At 39.0% G+C, this 17,480-nt stretch overlaps 1 protein-coding gene across 2 annotated transcripts in view; it reads right to left on the bottom strand.

The window, feature by feature from the left end:
- The window catches only part of DPP4 (dipeptidyl peptidase 4), an 84,810-nt gene that overhangs the window by 48,928 nt on the left and 18,402 nt on the right, over window positions 1–17,480 (bottom strand). For both annotated transcript variants that reach the window (XM_027559292.1, XM_027559302.1), the window contains exons 3-8: window positions 14,007–14,102; window positions 13,516–13,607; window positions 12,132–12,212; window positions 4,798–4,850; window positions 4,624–4,696; window positions 3,710–3,830 (exon numbers count right to left, since the gene is read on the bottom strand). In XM_027559292.1, the coding sequence (XP_027415093.1) occupies window positions 3,710–3,830; window positions 4,624–4,696; window positions 4,798–4,850; window positions 12,132–12,212; window positions 13,516–13,607; window positions 14,007–14,102 (516 nt within the window). The remainder of the gene's footprint in view (window positions 1–3,709; window positions 3,831–4,623; window positions 4,697–4,797; window positions 4,851–12,131; window positions 12,213–13,515; window positions 13,608–14,006; window positions 14,103–17,480) is intronic.

Genomic DNA, 17,480 nt, shown 5'->3' with positions numbered 1-17,480 from the left:
GTTCCAGATTATAGGCTCCTCTGTGAGAGTCCCTCCCCAGGGCAACACATGGCCCTGTTTAGATCTTGCAGCTTTGTTTGTTCTTTTACTAATGAACCTATGGATTCTCCGAATGCACTTTTTTGATCCCAACAAGTCTTCACGGTTGCAGCAGAGAGGGTGGTCCAAAAGGAGAGTGATCTGATATGTGGAGAAACAGGTATGCTCTTTCTAAGTACTTGTAAATGTACAAAACCAATTGTAGGAATTTCCCTGTAGGGACTGAAGTCCCATTTGTAAAGACAGACCCACATTGGAACTGTGAAGCCATTCTTCTGCTTGTGAATGGCTTAGTCACAAACAGGCAAAACAAGATTCCTCCAGCTATTATCTACCTTTGAAAGAACCTTAGTGTTGGGATATATTTATCTTAGAGATGCCCAGCTGTTCCGAGGAAGGGTGGGTCAGGGCTTTGGGAGGAGAATTTCTTTATCCAGCTCATGCTGGGGATCCTGAGGTGGTGCTGTGCTGTCCAACAAGTTTTAAAGATGCTTTTTAATATCTAAGTGACAAGTGTTAGTAAATTTTATTATAAGTTTTAATCTAACACTTGTTTCTGGTTCATGGGAATTTATTTGTCTTTTAAAGTGTTTTCTGTTGTTCTTACAATGTTATCCACTTGATTGAACTCAACTTGAACTGGTAAGAACCAAAATTGAGCCATGAAGAAAAACTAACTTTTTTTAAGTATAGAGAAGAAATAACAGGTTAAAAAAAAAAGATGAGTCTTTAATAAGCATTATGCAATCTTGTAAAGGGTTTGGAATAGCCTCAAAATGCCTTTTTACCTTGGCAACTACAGACATGAATACTATTTTCCTAATATTTTATAAAACTCTTTACCCTAAAAGAGAGAATCATTCTTTTTAACTTTTTTTGGTTCTGTTATTTGAACCCATTTTTCCCCTAAGTCTAACTATTTTTTTTTCTTCTTTAAAAACAGGAAATGATAATTTATCCAAGTTCAAATGAACCCAAATCCTCTATAAAAGAGGCATGTTCTTTCCCTGGACTCCACAATCTCCAGACAATGTTTTGTCATCTTTTGGAATGTTCTTGGAGTTTTTAGTTTTCCTTAGTAACTTCTGGGTTAGGTAGACTTGGTTTGAGAAACATCTGATGTTAATCTGGAGACATGGACATTACCAGATGGTCAACACCGAAATCAGATTGATTATGTTCTTTGCAGCCAAAGATGGAGAAGCTCTATATAGTCAACAAAAACAAGACCAGGAGCTGACTGTGGCTCAGATCATGAACTCCTTATTACCAAATTCAGACTTAAATTGAAGAAAGTAGGGAAAACCACTAGACCATTCAGGTATGACCTAAATCAAATCCCTTATGATTATACAGTGGAAGTGAGAAATAGATTTAAGGGCTTAGATCTGATAGATAGAGTGCCTGATGAACTATGGACTGAGGTTCATTACACTGTACAGGAGACAGGGATCAAGACCATCCCCATGGAAAAGAAATGCAAAAAAGCAAAATGGCTGTCTGGGGAGGCCTTACAAATAGCTGTGAAAAGAAGAGAAGCGAAAAGCAAAGGAGAAAAGGAAAGATATAAGCATCTGAATGCAGAGTTCCAAAGACTACCAAGAAGAGATAAGAAAGCCTTCCTCAGTGATCAATGCAAAGAAATAGAGGAAAATAACAGAATGGGAAAGACTAGAGATCTCTTCAAGAAAATTAGAGATACCAAGGGAACATCTCATGCAAAGATGGGCTTGATAAAGGACAGAAATGGTATGGACCTAACAGAAGCAGAAGATATTAAGATGAGGTGGCAAGAATACACAGAAGAACTGTACAAAAAAGATCTTCACGACCCAGATAATCATGATGATGTGATCACTGACCTAGAGCCAGACAGCCTGGAATGTGAAGTCAAGTGGGCCTTAGAAAGCATCACTACGAACAAAGCCAGTGGAGGTGATGGAATTCCAGTTGAGCTATTTCAAATCCTGAAAGATGGTGCTGTGAAAGTACTGCACTCAATATGCCAGCATATTTGGAAAACTCAGCAGTGGCCACAGGACTGGAAAAGGTCAGTTTGCATTCCAATCCCAAAGAAAGGCAATGCCAAAGAATGCTCAAACTACCGCACAATTGCACTCATCTCACACGCTAGTAAAGTAATGCTCAAAATTCTCCAAGCCAGGCTTCAGCAATATGTGAACTGTGAACTTCCAGATGTTCAAGCTGGTTTTAGAAAAGGCAGAGGAATGGAGATCAAATTGCCAACATCCGCTGGATCATGGAAAAAGCAAGAGAGTTCCAGAAAAACATCTATTTCTGCTTTATTGACTATGCCAAAGCCTTGGACTGTGTGGATCACAATAAACTGTGGAAAATTCTGAAAGAGATGGGAATACCAGACCACCTGACCTGCCTCTTGAGAAACCTGTATGCAGGGCAGGAAGCAACAGTTAACTGGACATGGAACAACAGACTGGTTCCAAATAGGAAAAGGAGTACATCAAGGCTGTATATTGTCACCCTGCTTATTTAACTTGTATGCAGAATACATCATGAGAAACACTGGACTGGAAAAAGCACAAGCTGGAATCAAGATAGCCAGGAGAAATATCAATAACCTCAGATATGCAGATAATACCACCCTTATGGCAGAAAGTGAAGAGGAACTCAAAAGCCTCTTGATGGAAATGAAAGTGGAGAGTGAAAAAGTTGGTTTAAAGCTCAACGTTCAGAAAACGAAGATTATGGCACCCGGTCCCATCACTTCATGGGAAATAGATGGGGAAACAGTGGAAACAGTGTCTGACTTTGTTTTTTTTGGGCTCCAAAATCACTGCAGATGATGACTGCAACCATGAAATTAAAAGACGCTTACTCCTTGGAAGGAAAGTTATGACCAACCTAGATGGCATATTCAAAAGCAGAGACATTACTTTGCCAACAAAGGTCCGTCTAGTCAAGGCTATGGTTTTCCCAGTGGTCATGTATGGATGTGAGAGTTGGACTGTGAAGAAGGCTGAGCGCCGAAGAATTGATGCTTTTGAACTGTGGTGTTGGAGAAGACCCTTGAGAGTCCCTTGGACTGCAAGGAGATGCAGTCAGTTCATTCTGAAAGAGATCAGTCCTGGGATTTCTTTGGAAGGAATGATGCTAAAGCTGAAACTCCAGTACTTTGGCCACCTCATGCGAAGAGTGGACTCATTGGAAAAGACTCTGATGCTGGGAGGGATTGGGGGCAGGAGGAGAAGGGGACGACAGAGGATGAGATGGCTGGATGGCATCACTGACTCGATGGACTTGAGTTGAGTGAACTCCGGGAGTTGGTGATGGACGGGGAAGCCTGGCGTGCTGCGATTCATGGGGTCGCAAAGAGTTGGACACGACTGAGCAACTGAACTGAACTGAACTGAAAGAAGAAAAGCTACCTACACAGACAAGTCAATTGTAGCAGCAGAGCAAAGACAATGGGAGCATTGAAGTGACAGGAGGATGTAGCAGTAACATTCTCTGTGAAGAAATTCTTGGTCTGTGAGATAGATACCTGGTGCATGAGTGCTAAAGATTTGATGACTTTTTTAGAATACAACCTATTTTGAATGCCATTGAATTTCCCTGTTTTCAAAGACAAGTTTAACTGTCTTTGAAAATGAACAGATTTTCTGATTTGAAAAAGTTTTAACGTCTTTACCTTCATAAACCCAGTCAGTTATTCCATTATAGATTACATCTTTTTTCCCAGTCCATGTGATCCTCTGACTTGGAGAATTTGGTTCATTTTTCACATAAATATCATTGTTCCAAACGTATGCCTAGAAAGATTGGGAAAAAAGATGGATACACAACATGTTATATTTTATCCTAGAGTTTAAAAAATTTATCTATTATTTTATGCTCAAATAATATTGGTATGCAAGTGGAATGACTACCTTAGATTATTCCATTTGAGCAGGAGGAAGAGTCATTTATGTTTTAAATGTGTAAGTATACATGCTATAATATCCAAATAATCCTAAACACACCCTTTATCTACCAAAAAGAAGCAGCCCACAACCACTGCTATTGAATAGTAAAGTGTATGCAAATCCCAAAGACTGTCCACTTCTACAGAATGATGCGTGCTTTGCATTTCTCTCCGCAGGGGCTGAGTAGAGAGAAGGCAGCTGCAAGCCCAGAGTCAACTGCAGATAAACAGTCTTCCTGTTTAGATTCTTCAGGACTTCTGACATTCTCCTAAGACTACAGGACATGGAGGTGTATCTATAGTGATATGGAAAAATCAAAGAACTAACAGAAAGTGGGAAAGCCTCAAGAAAAATTATCAAAATAAAACAGAACAAAAAACAAAATACAACAGGGTTAGAATTTGAGTTTAATGGACATTTTGCCAGGAAATAAACAATTTCCTAAGAGTAGTTCAGAAACTTTCAGGAATTGTATTAATATTTACTCTGTTAGTCTAATAAAATGTTATTTTAGGCAATAACACTCTATGTGATAGTGACTACAGCCTCCCTAAGAATCTGCTCTGTATCAGGGTTAGGAGCTTCTGCAAATGAAAGATTTGAGCCATTGTTTTCCTGAAAAGAAGAGAGACTTACTAACCAATTTATGACCCACTGATGACCATGTGATCCACTGTGTGTTGTTTGGGATTCTCTCTTCTGTAATTAACTGCCTGGAAAAAGATAAAAAGAATATTTCCACTTGGATAAATTTCTTTTCTTTTTAATTATTACACTCAAGAAGCATAATTGATTTTGAGAGGAAGTCACTGACCTTTTATTTAAGTCATAAATGTCATAGGAAGCTGTGTAGGAATGCCTCCATTGCTACAAAAGAAAACAGACATTTCAGGCTTCTGTGATTCTTGATAGCTTGACCACTTGCTATAGAAGCTCAGGTGAGAGATAAAGCCATATAATATTGTATAATTCTCACATTTTATATCTTATAGTTCCCTATCTAGAGTCTTAAAATTTTGGAATTAGAAAGTATCTCAGAAATTATCTAGTACAAACTCCTCTGGATTTCATTTATCATTTATCTCTGGCCTTGCTTCTGCAAAGGACCACAGTGGGCTCACGTTCCACTTTCTGTGCAAACATAATTCCCAGAACCTATCACAGTAATGCTAAGTTCATCTGTTTTAAAAAATGCAAATGTTCACTTTTCAGCCATTTTATTGGCAAAACATCTTAAAGATCTCAAATTCTATTGGTGATAGTGATGAGGAGAGGTGTTTACTCTCCTACACTGGTAATGAAAACACAAAGTGCTATAGTTTTCTTGAAAGTCACTTGGCAATGTATATTAAAACACACACACACATATACTGGAGAAGGGAAAAGCTACCCACTATAGTATTCTGGCCTGGAGAATTCCTTGGACTATATAGTCCATGGGGTCGCAAAGAGTCAGACACAACTGAGAGACTTTCACTTTCATTTTCATCAATATTTTAAATAACCATCTGAGGAAGCTAAAAAATGAAAAGAAAACTAAATTCAAAGAATTAGAAGAAAAGAAATAATTAAGGTAAAGTGTTAGTTGCTCAGTCATGTCCAACTCTTTGTGACCCCATGAACTGTAGCCTGCCAGGCTCCTCTGTCCATGGGATTTTCCAGGCAAGAATACTGGAGTGGGTTGCCATTTCCTTCTCCAGGGGATCTGCCCAACCCAGGGATTGAACCCAGGTCTCCCGCATTGCACGCAGACTCTACCATCTGAGCTACCAGGGAAGCCTAATAAAGGTAAAAGCAGTAATCGAATAGAAGAAAATACAATAGACAAAAATCAAAAATGCTGAAAACTGGTTCTTTGAAGACACTGGTAAAATTACTAACAGAGAGTAAGAAGAAAAGTACGAATGAATATATCAGAAATAAAAAACGGGATACCACAACAAGCTCTGTGTATGTATGTGCTCAGTCGCTCAGTTTTATCTGACTCTTTGCAGCCCCATGGACTGTAGCCTGCCATGTTCCTCTGTCCATGGGATTTTCCAGGCAAGAATACTGGAGTGAGTTGCCATTTCCTTCCCCAGGGGATCTTCCTGACCCCTGTCTCCTGCATTGACAGGCGATTCTTTACCACTAATGCCACCTGGGAAGCCACAGAACAGGCTCCACAGACAAAGATTATAAGAATTTATGTCAAATGTGTTTTAGCCATACACTTTTTTAAAGAGTTTTTTGATATGCCATTTTAAAAGTCTTTATTGACTTTGTTACAACACTATTTTTGATGCGTTGGTTTTAGGCTGTGAAGCATGTGGGAATCCTAGCTCTCTGAGCAGGGATTGAACACCTCATTGCCCCAGATTGGAAGGTGAAGTCCCAACCACAATACGTTTACCTCTAGGAGTATGGTAGGGAGGACAAACACATAGACAAGTAATTAAAAAAAATATCTTAAGATATTTTTATTTGTTTAAGAGAAAAGAAGAAAAAATTTTTTTCCTTGTATACATAGTAGGGAAGTTCCTACCTATACATTTTAAAAGTAAGATAAAAGGACAAATTCCTTGAAAAATGAGTTATTGAAAGTAAGATGAAATTGTGAATCTGAGTAGTTTTACATCTAATAAACATCTGAGTCTATAAATAACCTCTGTACAAAGAAAACTCCCAGCTCAAATAATTTTGCCAGTAAACTCCTTGTTAATATCTGAACGAGTTGAACACTTATACCTACATTAAAACCTACACACAAATTTTTACACCAACTTTATTCATGTTTGCCAAAACTTGGACATAACCAGCCATGCAGACGATGGAATATTATTCAACAACAAAAAGAAATGAGCCAGAAGACACTAAAAGGGGTGGAGGAAACTTAAAAGCATATTGCAAAGTTAGAGAAGCCAATCTGAAAATGCTACATAGTGTATGGTCTCAACCACGTGACATCCCGAAAAAGACAAAATGACAGAGAGAGTACAGACCAGTGGTTCCTAGGGGTTCACGGGAGGGAGAAACTGGAAGAGCACAGAGGATTTTTAGGAAAAATGAAAACATGTCCAACACAGAGAGTAAACCCTAATGTAAACTGCAGACTTTAATACAGACAAATATTCATGTTTGCCAAAACATGAATAAATCTGCTGTAAAATTTTTGTGTGTAGGTTTTTTGCATAGGTATGTTTTTAGCTCATTTGGATAAATAACAAGGAATTTGCTGGTAGAATTATTTGAGCTGAGAGTTTTCTTTGTACAGAAGTTATTTATGGATTAGTACAGTATGATACTATTAATGTAATGACAGATAAAAGTCATTATACGTTATACATTTGTCGAAACTCATAAAATGTACAACACAGAGTAAACCCTAATGCAAATGATGGACTCTAATTAAAAATAATGTGTCAGTATTGGCTCATCAATTATAACAAATGTACTACTACAGTAATGCAAAATGGTAATAATAGTAAAAATAACAGGGATGGAGTGTGGTGGAGGGGTGGTAATGAAGTATATGGAAACTCCCTGCACTTTCTACTCATTTTCTGTAAACCTAAAGCTGCTGTAAAAAATAAAGTCTATTAATGCAAAAAATAAATGAATTAGAGCCATAGCAGATGACTTGGAAGAATATCCACATGGTATCTCTGAGTGAGAAATGCAATTTACAGAAAAGTATGGAAAATAGGATTCCATTTTTATAAAATAAGCAATAACTAAGAAGAATCTCTATCTTCATAGAATTAAGTGAATAAACAAATATAAAATATAGAGGGATATACAATAGATTCTCAACATGGGATACCTGGGGAAAAGGCAGTGAGATGAGGAGCAATTGTCTAGTCACTAAGTCGTGCCGACTCTTTGCAACCCCGTGGACTGTAGCCCACGGGGCTCCTCTGTCCATGGGGATTCTCCAGGCAAGAATACTGGAGTGGGTTGCCATTTCCTTCTCCAGGGGATCTTCCCGAGCCAGGGATTGAACCCATGACTCCTGCATTGGCAGGCTGATTCTTTACTACTGAGCCACCTGGGAAGCCCATGAGGAATAGAGGGCCAATTAAAAAAAAGGAAAAACAGTGAGACTGAAGGTTTTTAAAAAATATGATCACATATTTGCATTTATGAAAAATTAATGTTTATATGAGGATGCAGATATAAATTAAAAAAAAAAAAACTACTTGCCTATATATCTGTTTTTCCTACCATATTCCCAGAGGTAAGAAATTGTGTCTTATTCAGCTTTAAACACCTGGAGTCTGTCCTAGCACAAGCCACATAGGATATATTCAAGAAATAAACCAAACTAAAATAATTAAATGTTACCTATGAGGCTGAAATAATGAAGTGGGTAGCCCAAGGACCCCGAGCTGTATTGGCAGAGCTGAGACACAAGTCAGGCTCCTAATCTTGAATAATATTGCTCACTCATCATTTATCACCCTCCTATCCTCTCATGTCAACAAATATTTATTAAGTCTCCTCTTTTTGCAAGTCATATATTTCTTTTTGAATCCTGGATTATTTTGAAACACTCCATGCTTGTTTCTGGGAAACCTCAGAGTATAATGCTCGCTAGAGCCAAACGTTGTGGTACAGGCTAAAAATATTAAGAGATTTAAGAAGTTTTGAGATCATTTCAGGATGACAGATCTATCAGGGGCTGTAAAGGGAAATCCAAGATGTTTGTATATTCACTTCATCTTTTGAAACAGACTCATCAGTCTATTTAGGCTATAAACATTGGCACCTATCCTCTTGATTAGGCATTACTGGATAAGACAGGCTCCCTCTTTTTAAGGAGCTTATAGTTGAATGGGGAATATGGAGACATAAACTACCAGAAAAGAATCACAGAGCATGCAATGCGGATGGGTGGGGAAAGGCAGGAATCAAATTAGGAACTGGGGAGGCCTAGAGGCTTATAGAAAAGGTGATTATTGGTCTCAGAGGGCTGCCACACAGAGAAGGGCAAAAAAAAGCATCATGGCAGAGAGAGGTTCAAGCAAAAAGATAGAAATGATCATGTTTAAGAATACAAGCTTTGGAGTCTTCTAACCTGGACTCAAGTCTTCCTTTAGACTAAATCTTTGTAGCTCCTCCTTTCCCCAATTCATATGTTGAAACTTTAACTCCTAACATGATAGTATTCTGGAGATGGGGCCACTCTGGAGTGACTAGGTTGTGCAGGGGGGAAGCCCTCATGAGTGGGGTTCATTTCCTCATATATTAGTTTCCTTGTCCCCTCCACCATGTGGGGACACTTGGAGAAGATGGCCAACTATGACCTAGGAAGTAGGACCTTGCCACACTGAATCTGGTGCCACCTTGATTTTGGACTTCTCAGCCTCCAAAACTCTGAGAAACAAATTTCTGTTATTAAGTCATCCAGTCTGTGGTGCTATAGTGACCCAAATGGATGAAGACAAGTCTCTAATATGCAATATCAGACAGGTTTCCTTTTAAGCTCCAGTTTTCTCTTTAGGAAGATGAGGATGGTGACAGAAACAATGTCGGGAACATGAGAATGCATGTGAAGGACTTAGCAGGGCTCCTGTGAACACGTCACAGATGATGCAACTATTACTGTCTGTACAGCATTGGGCAAAGGGGGGAGATACTATGAGAACATCTGTACTAGGCTGCCTGGTACTTATTCACATTCTCATTCACTCACTCATCTTTTTTTTTTTAATTTTATTTTATTTTTAAACTTTACAATATTGTATTAGTTTTGCCAAATATCGAAATGAATCCGCCACAGGTATACATGTGTTCCCCATCCTGAACCCTCCTCCCTCCTCCCTCCCCATACCATCCCTCTGCGTAGCCACAACTTAAAAGTAAGAACCGATCTTTCTGAATGTGCTGGCTCAGTCATGGAGAAGCCACACAGCAGGGTCTAAAGAACACTGGAAATAGACTTCCAGAGAAATGGAATAAAATTAGACTTTTCTTTGTCCTGGATATGTTTCTTGAATACTGGAGTGGGTAGCTGATCGCTTGAATACGGGAGTGGGTAGCCTATCCCTTCTCCATCGGATCTTCCCGACCCAGGAATGAAACCGGGTCTCCTGCATTGCAGGCGGGTTCTTTACCAGCTGAGCTATCAGGAAAGACTGTTTCACTTGGGAGTCCTTAAAATTACCCATGGCTATGCTGAGTCAGATGACATGCGGGAGGTTTAACCTCCCCAGGTGATCCATTGTAAGCACAGACTAAGCATGGTGAGTGCAGGGTTGGGGGGTGGTGGTGAGTTCAGAAGGGCAGACTGAGGTCCAATCACCCAGGCTTCTCAGGTTGCCTTGGTTAGAGTTTGGGTTTTATTCTGAAAGTGATGAGAAGCTACTGATCACAAGAGTTTAAGCAAAGGCACAACATAATCTAACTTAGGTTTTAAAAGGAGCATGGATACTCTTGGGAAACATGGATGGCAGGATGAAGGGAACAGAATGAAAACAGCAAAAGAAGTTAAATGCGCATGAAAACTTCAGAGACACAACAAACACAAATTACCAATGATGGTTGTCCAGCAAGGTCTACCCATGAAATATATCTGTTAGTACATATCACATGGCACTTGTTGAACTTGGCCAAAGAATAAATTGAGCTGGTATTTACCTTGCTGTTTCTATCTTAACTTTATAGTCGTTACATGTTTGACTTTAACATGGGAAATTGTTAACCAGTGGTTCTCAACCCTGACTGCTCGTTAAAATACATGTTAAAAAAAAAAAACAACAAAAAAACTGATGCCAGCTTCACCCCCAGAGACTTCACTTTATTGACCTGGGGTTGGACCTGGATACTTAGGAGTTTTTAAATGCTTCTAACGTGATTTTAATCTGTAGCTAGCAATAAGAACCACTGAATTAAACAAATACTAATTCATTAATTGGAAACAGATGTGTTAAAGTTGGCATAGACTTCTGATTCGTTCCTGGCGGACTGGTTTAGCAGGACCTAGTCTTCATGTCCAGGAAATGGAGCCCAGCACAATGAACCAGGGTAAATATTATGATTGGGAGTCACCATCCTCAAATGGGAAATGGAGTATGGGATGGTCTGCATGACCTGAGTACGGCAGTGATGATGCGAGCTAAGACCACTCAGTATTTACTCTTTATTCTAGAAAAGAAAGGCAGAGGTTGGGATCTCCAGCTTTGTGTTTTGTTTTTAAGTAGAATCTCTCTACAGGTTTCTAATCTTTCCTGTATGTTTCAAAACTTCTCATACTCAACAGCCATTGTCAAATCCATGAATAATCAAAAAGCTGCAGTTATAGTCACTGGTGATTGGCAGCCACCCTAAACATGAAAGTGTTAGTCGCTCAGTCATGTCTGACTCTTTGTGACCCCATGGACTGTAGCCCACCAGGCTCCTCTGTCCATGGGATTGTCCAGGCAAGAATCCTGGAGTGAGTAGCCATTCCTTTCTCCAGGGGATCTTCCTGACCCAGAGACTGAACCTGGGTCTCTTACATTGCAGGCAGACTCTTTACCATCTGAGCAATAACTTAGTGACTGAGCAACAACAACTAAACGTGAAAACGATGTGTGATTAGGCTGAAACCTCTCCTGAAGGCGTGAGAATCTGATGTTGGGCTGTGCGACTGGAGGAAGCTCAGTGCTCCCCACAGGGCGCTGGTGACTGCTGCCGAGCCTGCCCCTTAGGAACGGTTTGTATACGGTGGGACCTGAGGGCTGAGAGGTGGTCTGAGTCACTTCACAGAATCTCTTCTGGAATGAGACATTTAATTGTTTTTAAAGCAAATAATCAAGAGTCTTACTATTTGTCAGACAAAGGAAATAAAACAGTCTATTACTAGATATTACAAGTCAGACATGTAAACTGACTCTTAAATTATAAGTTCTATTTTATTAACTTATAGTTTTAGTCTATATCTATAATATTACTTAAACTTCTTAGTATTTGAAAACCCTAAAATGAATTTATTTAAAAACACTCATTAGATTTATCTTTTATGAAGGAGAATGACCATTTCTTCTTTTGATACTGAATTAATGAGTTTTTAGAGCCTATTGCTTGATTTAGGTAACAACCTTAAATATTCATAGACTTGAGATAGGTCATAAAATAACACACTCATAGGATTCTTTAAATGTCACAGTGAAAAAGCATTTCTTTTACCTTCACATAGTTGTATTCGAAGAGAATATATTGTCTATCTGGTGAAACTGAATAATCATTTATAGAATGTCCAAATTCATCCTGTCAATCAAGTAGAAAAAAGAATGATTAAGGTTAAATGATTCCATTTAACTGCTATTGTTGAGTACCTACTATGTGGAGGGTATGATTCTAGACTTGTGTCTCATGCCTTGGGAGGTTCCAGTCTAGAAGAGGGGGCACATTCCCCTACACAGATGACCATGAGGCAAGGTGGGTGGTAATCAAGGTTAGAGAGTCAGGGAGGGAAGGATTGATTTTAAGCAAGGAAAGATGGCTATGAAGGTGGGGATCAGGAACAGACAGAGAACTTTCTCAGGAAGGGGAATGGCAAGAGTGTAAACCCAGATGTGGAAAGGGCATGCATATTTAGAGACTGCCTAAGTGTAATCTGAATACAGTATAGGGTCTGTCAGACAAAGAGAGGACATACAATTAGAAAAATAGGTAATGTCTAAATACAAGAAATGGAGCTATGAACTACGTTTTCTGCACATGGATATGACAGAATCTTATCTGCCTTGTCCAAAGATGCTCTGGCAACCCAGTGGCTAAGATGAGATGAGAGAGGAGGGCTTGCATTGGCCTTGGACTTGGGCAAAGTTGTGTTCTGATTTACAGAAGGGAGAGAGGAATACATGTTATGATATAGTACTCACTGTCACAAAATTAATCAAGGGTTTCAACCAGGGCTATACAGTGGAAATGGAAATCTGAGAGACACTTGACATCACAAGAGAGAATGGATAGGGTTTATTGAGTAGCTATATAAGGGGGATAAAAGAGGAATCAAGGAGGATTCTGAGATTTCTAGCTTTAAATGACGTGGAGGAAGGCACTATTTACCAAGACTGGGAAGAAGAATAGGATGCCTTCCCTTTGCTAGGAGAGGGAAGCGGGAATAACTAGCTTAGCTCAGGATACTGAGTTTAAAATGCCTGCAGACTATCCATGTGCAGGAGCCAGCAAGCTATTGGAAACAGAGGTCTAGATATTGGGAGGAGGTTAGTGTTACAAGCGTGTATTTGAGAAGCACTGATGCTGTGGAAATGCATGGAATATGCTGAAGGGGAGCACGCAAGGTGAGGAGGGAGGCTCGAAGTGAAGACAGGACCCTGAGGAGCACTTACACGTAAGAGAATGGGCAGAGGAGGAGGAATCGTCAAAGGAGACTAAAAAGTAACCAAGGCAGGGAGCATTCCAAGAAGAGAAAGATCCACCGCACCATATGCTGCAGAAAGAGTCCAACAGGATGAGAAACGATAGTACTCATGATTTGAAAGGTTATGAAAAAAAATCCCCAGAATTCCCTTAAAGCATGAATTAATTATGTGATTAAACATACAAATGTACTGTTCTCCAAGAAAATGGAGCTGTTTCCATATTCAGCATTGAATAGCAAGATATTATTTTCTTGTTTGTAGAGATATTCATGATCTAAAGAGAGAAAATGACCAGATCAATATTTCAAGTTGCTATTAAACATCTTCATAAACTAAAAAATCATGCAAAAAATGTAAGATTTAAATTCATATAAATTCTAAGTTGGAAAAACATGAACTGATAAGTATTACACTAATATGCCTTCATTTTCCCATCATCATTGTAAAGGGTTCAATTCACTTTTAATTTTTTATAGTACATGTCAAAGAAATACTAAGGTTTCTTTCTGTCTTATCTCCTTTTGCACCCTTTAGTAGAAAATAATACTTTCCCATATGGTTTTAAAAAACAAGAATATATTCTTATTACCATGAAGGTGCCCCACAACCTAACGTAAGCATAAAATGAAAATAAGCATAAAAATCCGCCCCTCTTTCCACCAGAAAGCCTTACCTGAAACCCATCTCAAGTTGTAGAATTTCATTCTAAAAGTATTTTTTAAATAATCGGCTAGAGTGTAGGTTCTGCGACTATCAGTTGAAGCATCATCTGTTGGTTGGGAAAAAGTCAAATATTCAGTATGAAGGGATAACTCATTTTGAACAAAAGTTTTCAAAATGGATTTCTACAGTATACACTGATCACAAAATACAGAAATACACTCACAAAATGCAAAAGACACTCTGAAAGATTTTGGACTGAGTAGATGGGTAAACATGCATTTAGCTGCTCAAGTGGAGATGAGCATGTGTTTCACAGTGCTACATTAATGAGCTTAATTTCAAAGGTCTAGATCAGCAATGCTCAAGGGAAATATAGTATGAGTACATTTTCTAGTAACCATATTTTAAATTTTTTAAGGTAAAATTAATTTTAATAGCATATTTTATTTAGCCAACATATCAAATATGTTACAATTTCAATGTGTTATCAACATTTAAATGTTACTAATGAGATCTTTCAAGGGCTTCCCATGTGGCTCAGTGGTAAAGAATCTGCCTGCCAATACAAGAGACACAGGAGACTTGGGTTCGATCCCTGGGTCTGGAAGACCCCTGGAGGAAAAAACAGCAACCGACTCCAGTATTCTTGCTGGGGAAATCTCATGGACAGAGGAGTTTGGTGGGCTACAGTCCACGGGGTCACCAAAGAGTTGGACATGCTTAGCAACTAAACAACGACAACGAGATTTTTCACATTATTTCCTTTCTGTATTGTCTTTAAATTCTGATATGCAATTGATGTACCGAGTTGAGTATATCTCAACTTGATAGGTACTTTTTCAGTCATGTAGCCATGCAACGGGTGACACAAAGCTAGATCATCCTTCTGTGAGGCCCTAAGGTTCACTTCTAAGTCCTCTTGCTCCACACAAACCAGATCTTAAAGATATGCTAATCACCTAGTTCAGAGATCTTTGTTTCTACCATCACTTTTCCTTGACCTTAATTAAAATTTACATGGAACCTTTCTCTGGGATTCTGTGACACCTCAGTCTTTCTCTTAACTCTCTGACCATTATTTTTCCATCTCCTACTTTGACTCTTTTTTTCTCCATTGACTGCAGAAATGCTTTGGAATTAGTCTTCAACTTTCTGCTCATCTCTCTCTACAGTCTTCCTTGCAGGAAACTCCAGAGAATGTGGCTTCAGGAATACTTTCCATTTAGATAAATGACAAGACCTGCACTCATTATCTTAGCCTACTACACCCACACTCACATTTCCAGTGCTGTGTTCAGCCTTCTTACTTGACTTGTCCCACTCTAACCCTATCATATCTTGTCTAGAATAATTGTCCACCTTCCAAAACTAGATTTCCATAGGAAATTGTGTGATTTTATATTCTGTTACTGAAAACCCAAATTCAAGATCTGAAGATCATTTTGATGTCTCCCTCTTTTTTACCATCACCTACAAACAATCTACCCTATTGACTCTTCCTTTGAAATCTTTTCTCCAGGTATTCTTCCATCAGGTTCTTCCACACCAGTTCCTGTACTGCACCATCACTGGAATGATCTTTCTAAAGTGCCAATGTCATCTGGTGAGCTCTTCCTCAAAAGCTTTCACCGAGTCTTCACTGTCTACAGGAAGATTCAGACTCCTTCACCTGGCACTTGCAGCCTCCACAATCTGACATGAGGCTCTAGGCTTATTTCTGCTCTTTCTGCAAGAACCTTCTGGTCCAATCACACTAATCTTGCTGGAGGCAATGGATCCTCTCAGGCTTATCTACCTCTGTTCCTTGCCCTAAGCTACTTCCTGGAATGTCCTCAACTATTTCTCCATCTGTCACAATCCTCCAGCCTCCATTTCCTTCCTCTGTCATTCAGTTCTGCCTTTGACTTTTGCCCCTACACTACTCATTGGGCTCCTATCACTTAATACCTCGTGTTGACAACTCTTTTTCCATGTCTACTTGTGTGACCTACTCAGGTAGGCCATGTATTCTTTGAAGACAAGGCTTTGTGTTTTTGTTGATTGGTTTGGGGTTTTTGTTTTTTATCAACCTTAGCATCTAGCACAGAGGTGTGCCTTAATGTGCTGTGCTGTGTTTAGTCACTCAGTCATGTCTGACTCTTTATGACCCCATGGACTGTAGCCTGCCAGGCTCCTCTGTCCATGGGGATTCTCCAGGCAAGAATACTGAAGTGGGTTGCCATGCCCTCCTCCAGGGGATCTTCCCAACCCAGGGATCAAACCCAGGTATTCCGCATTACAGGGGGGTTCTTTACCATTTGAGCCACCAGGGAAGCCCATGCCTTAATAGAGACAAGTAAAAAAAGTTTTCATTGGTTGGTGTTGGGTATCATTAAGCACAGCTAAACCAATGTGATTCCTCTTCCTCAGTCCCAGAGCATCTGCTGACTACAAATACCCTAAAGTCTTTTTCCAAATTCTCTATATTTTTCACATAGATACAAACAAACACTCACAAAATCAGCCACTACCATAATATTCCTATAACTGCAGTTCTTTAAGAGGGATTTCAAAGCCAGCAGCATCTTCTCTTGTTAATTTTTTACAGCCCATGGAAAGGTAGTTCTCTTACAGGAAATGTCACTTCAAAAAATGTTTTTAAGATTTTATTTCTTTGGATTTGATCTCATAACATAATCTTTTTTCTGCTTATAAAACCTTCAGTTTTGGCAGATAAACTTGCTACACTTCATTTTATTATTTTATTGATTTTGCTTAAGCTTAGTTTGTTAAGTAAAGATTTTTTTTTTAACTATTGTCTTTTTCAATTCAGTCCTGCGTTTCTTCCCTGAAGGTTAGTAAAACATTTGTATTTGTTAGCAAAAATACAAGTGGGTGAAGCTGGTCCTTGAACCTAACTTTTAAATAAGAAATAAAGACTTGTGCTACAGAAAATAGTATTTGTGACTCATGTTGGACTACAAAACTACAAATCTGGATTTGTTCACTAAACACCCTCAATTGCCTATATTCATCCAATCATCCTATTATATATCAAATCATTATAAAGTGAATATTATTGCAGAGAATAAATACCATGCTATCAAGAGCTATTAGTCTAAAATGGACAGATGTAAAACATATCCCCAAATTAGTACAAATCAAAGTATCAGCGGTTATAGATGTGCACATTCCAAATATTATCTGCTGATGAATATGTTTAGACAGATCTATAGAAATAGGTCGATTTATACACCAACCACACATACACATGCAACCAAATAAATGTTTGTGTCCTCTCAGAATTCACATGCTGAAATCCTAACCACCATGCGATGGTATTGGAAGGGGAAGCCCTTGGAAGGTGATTAGGTCATGAGGTGGAGCCCTCATGAACTGGATTAATACCCTTTAAAAAGTGACTTCCCACACTTCCAATGCAGTGGGCGTGTGTAGCATCCCTGGCTGGGGAACTAAGATCCCATGTGTCTTGTGACCAAAATAA

Source organism: Bos indicus x Bos taurus, chromosome 2, assembly GCF_003369695.1.
Source record: "Bos indicus x Bos taurus breed Angus x Brahman F1 hybrid chromosome 2, Bos_hybrid_MaternalHap_v2.0, whole genome shotgun sequence".
Lineage (NCBI taxonomy): Eukaryota > Metazoa > Chordata > Mammalia > Artiodactyla > Bovidae > Bos > Bos indicus x Bos taurus.
The sequence above is the reverse complement of the archived record's forward strand: the minus strand, read 5'-3'. Positions and strand labels throughout refer to the sequence as shown.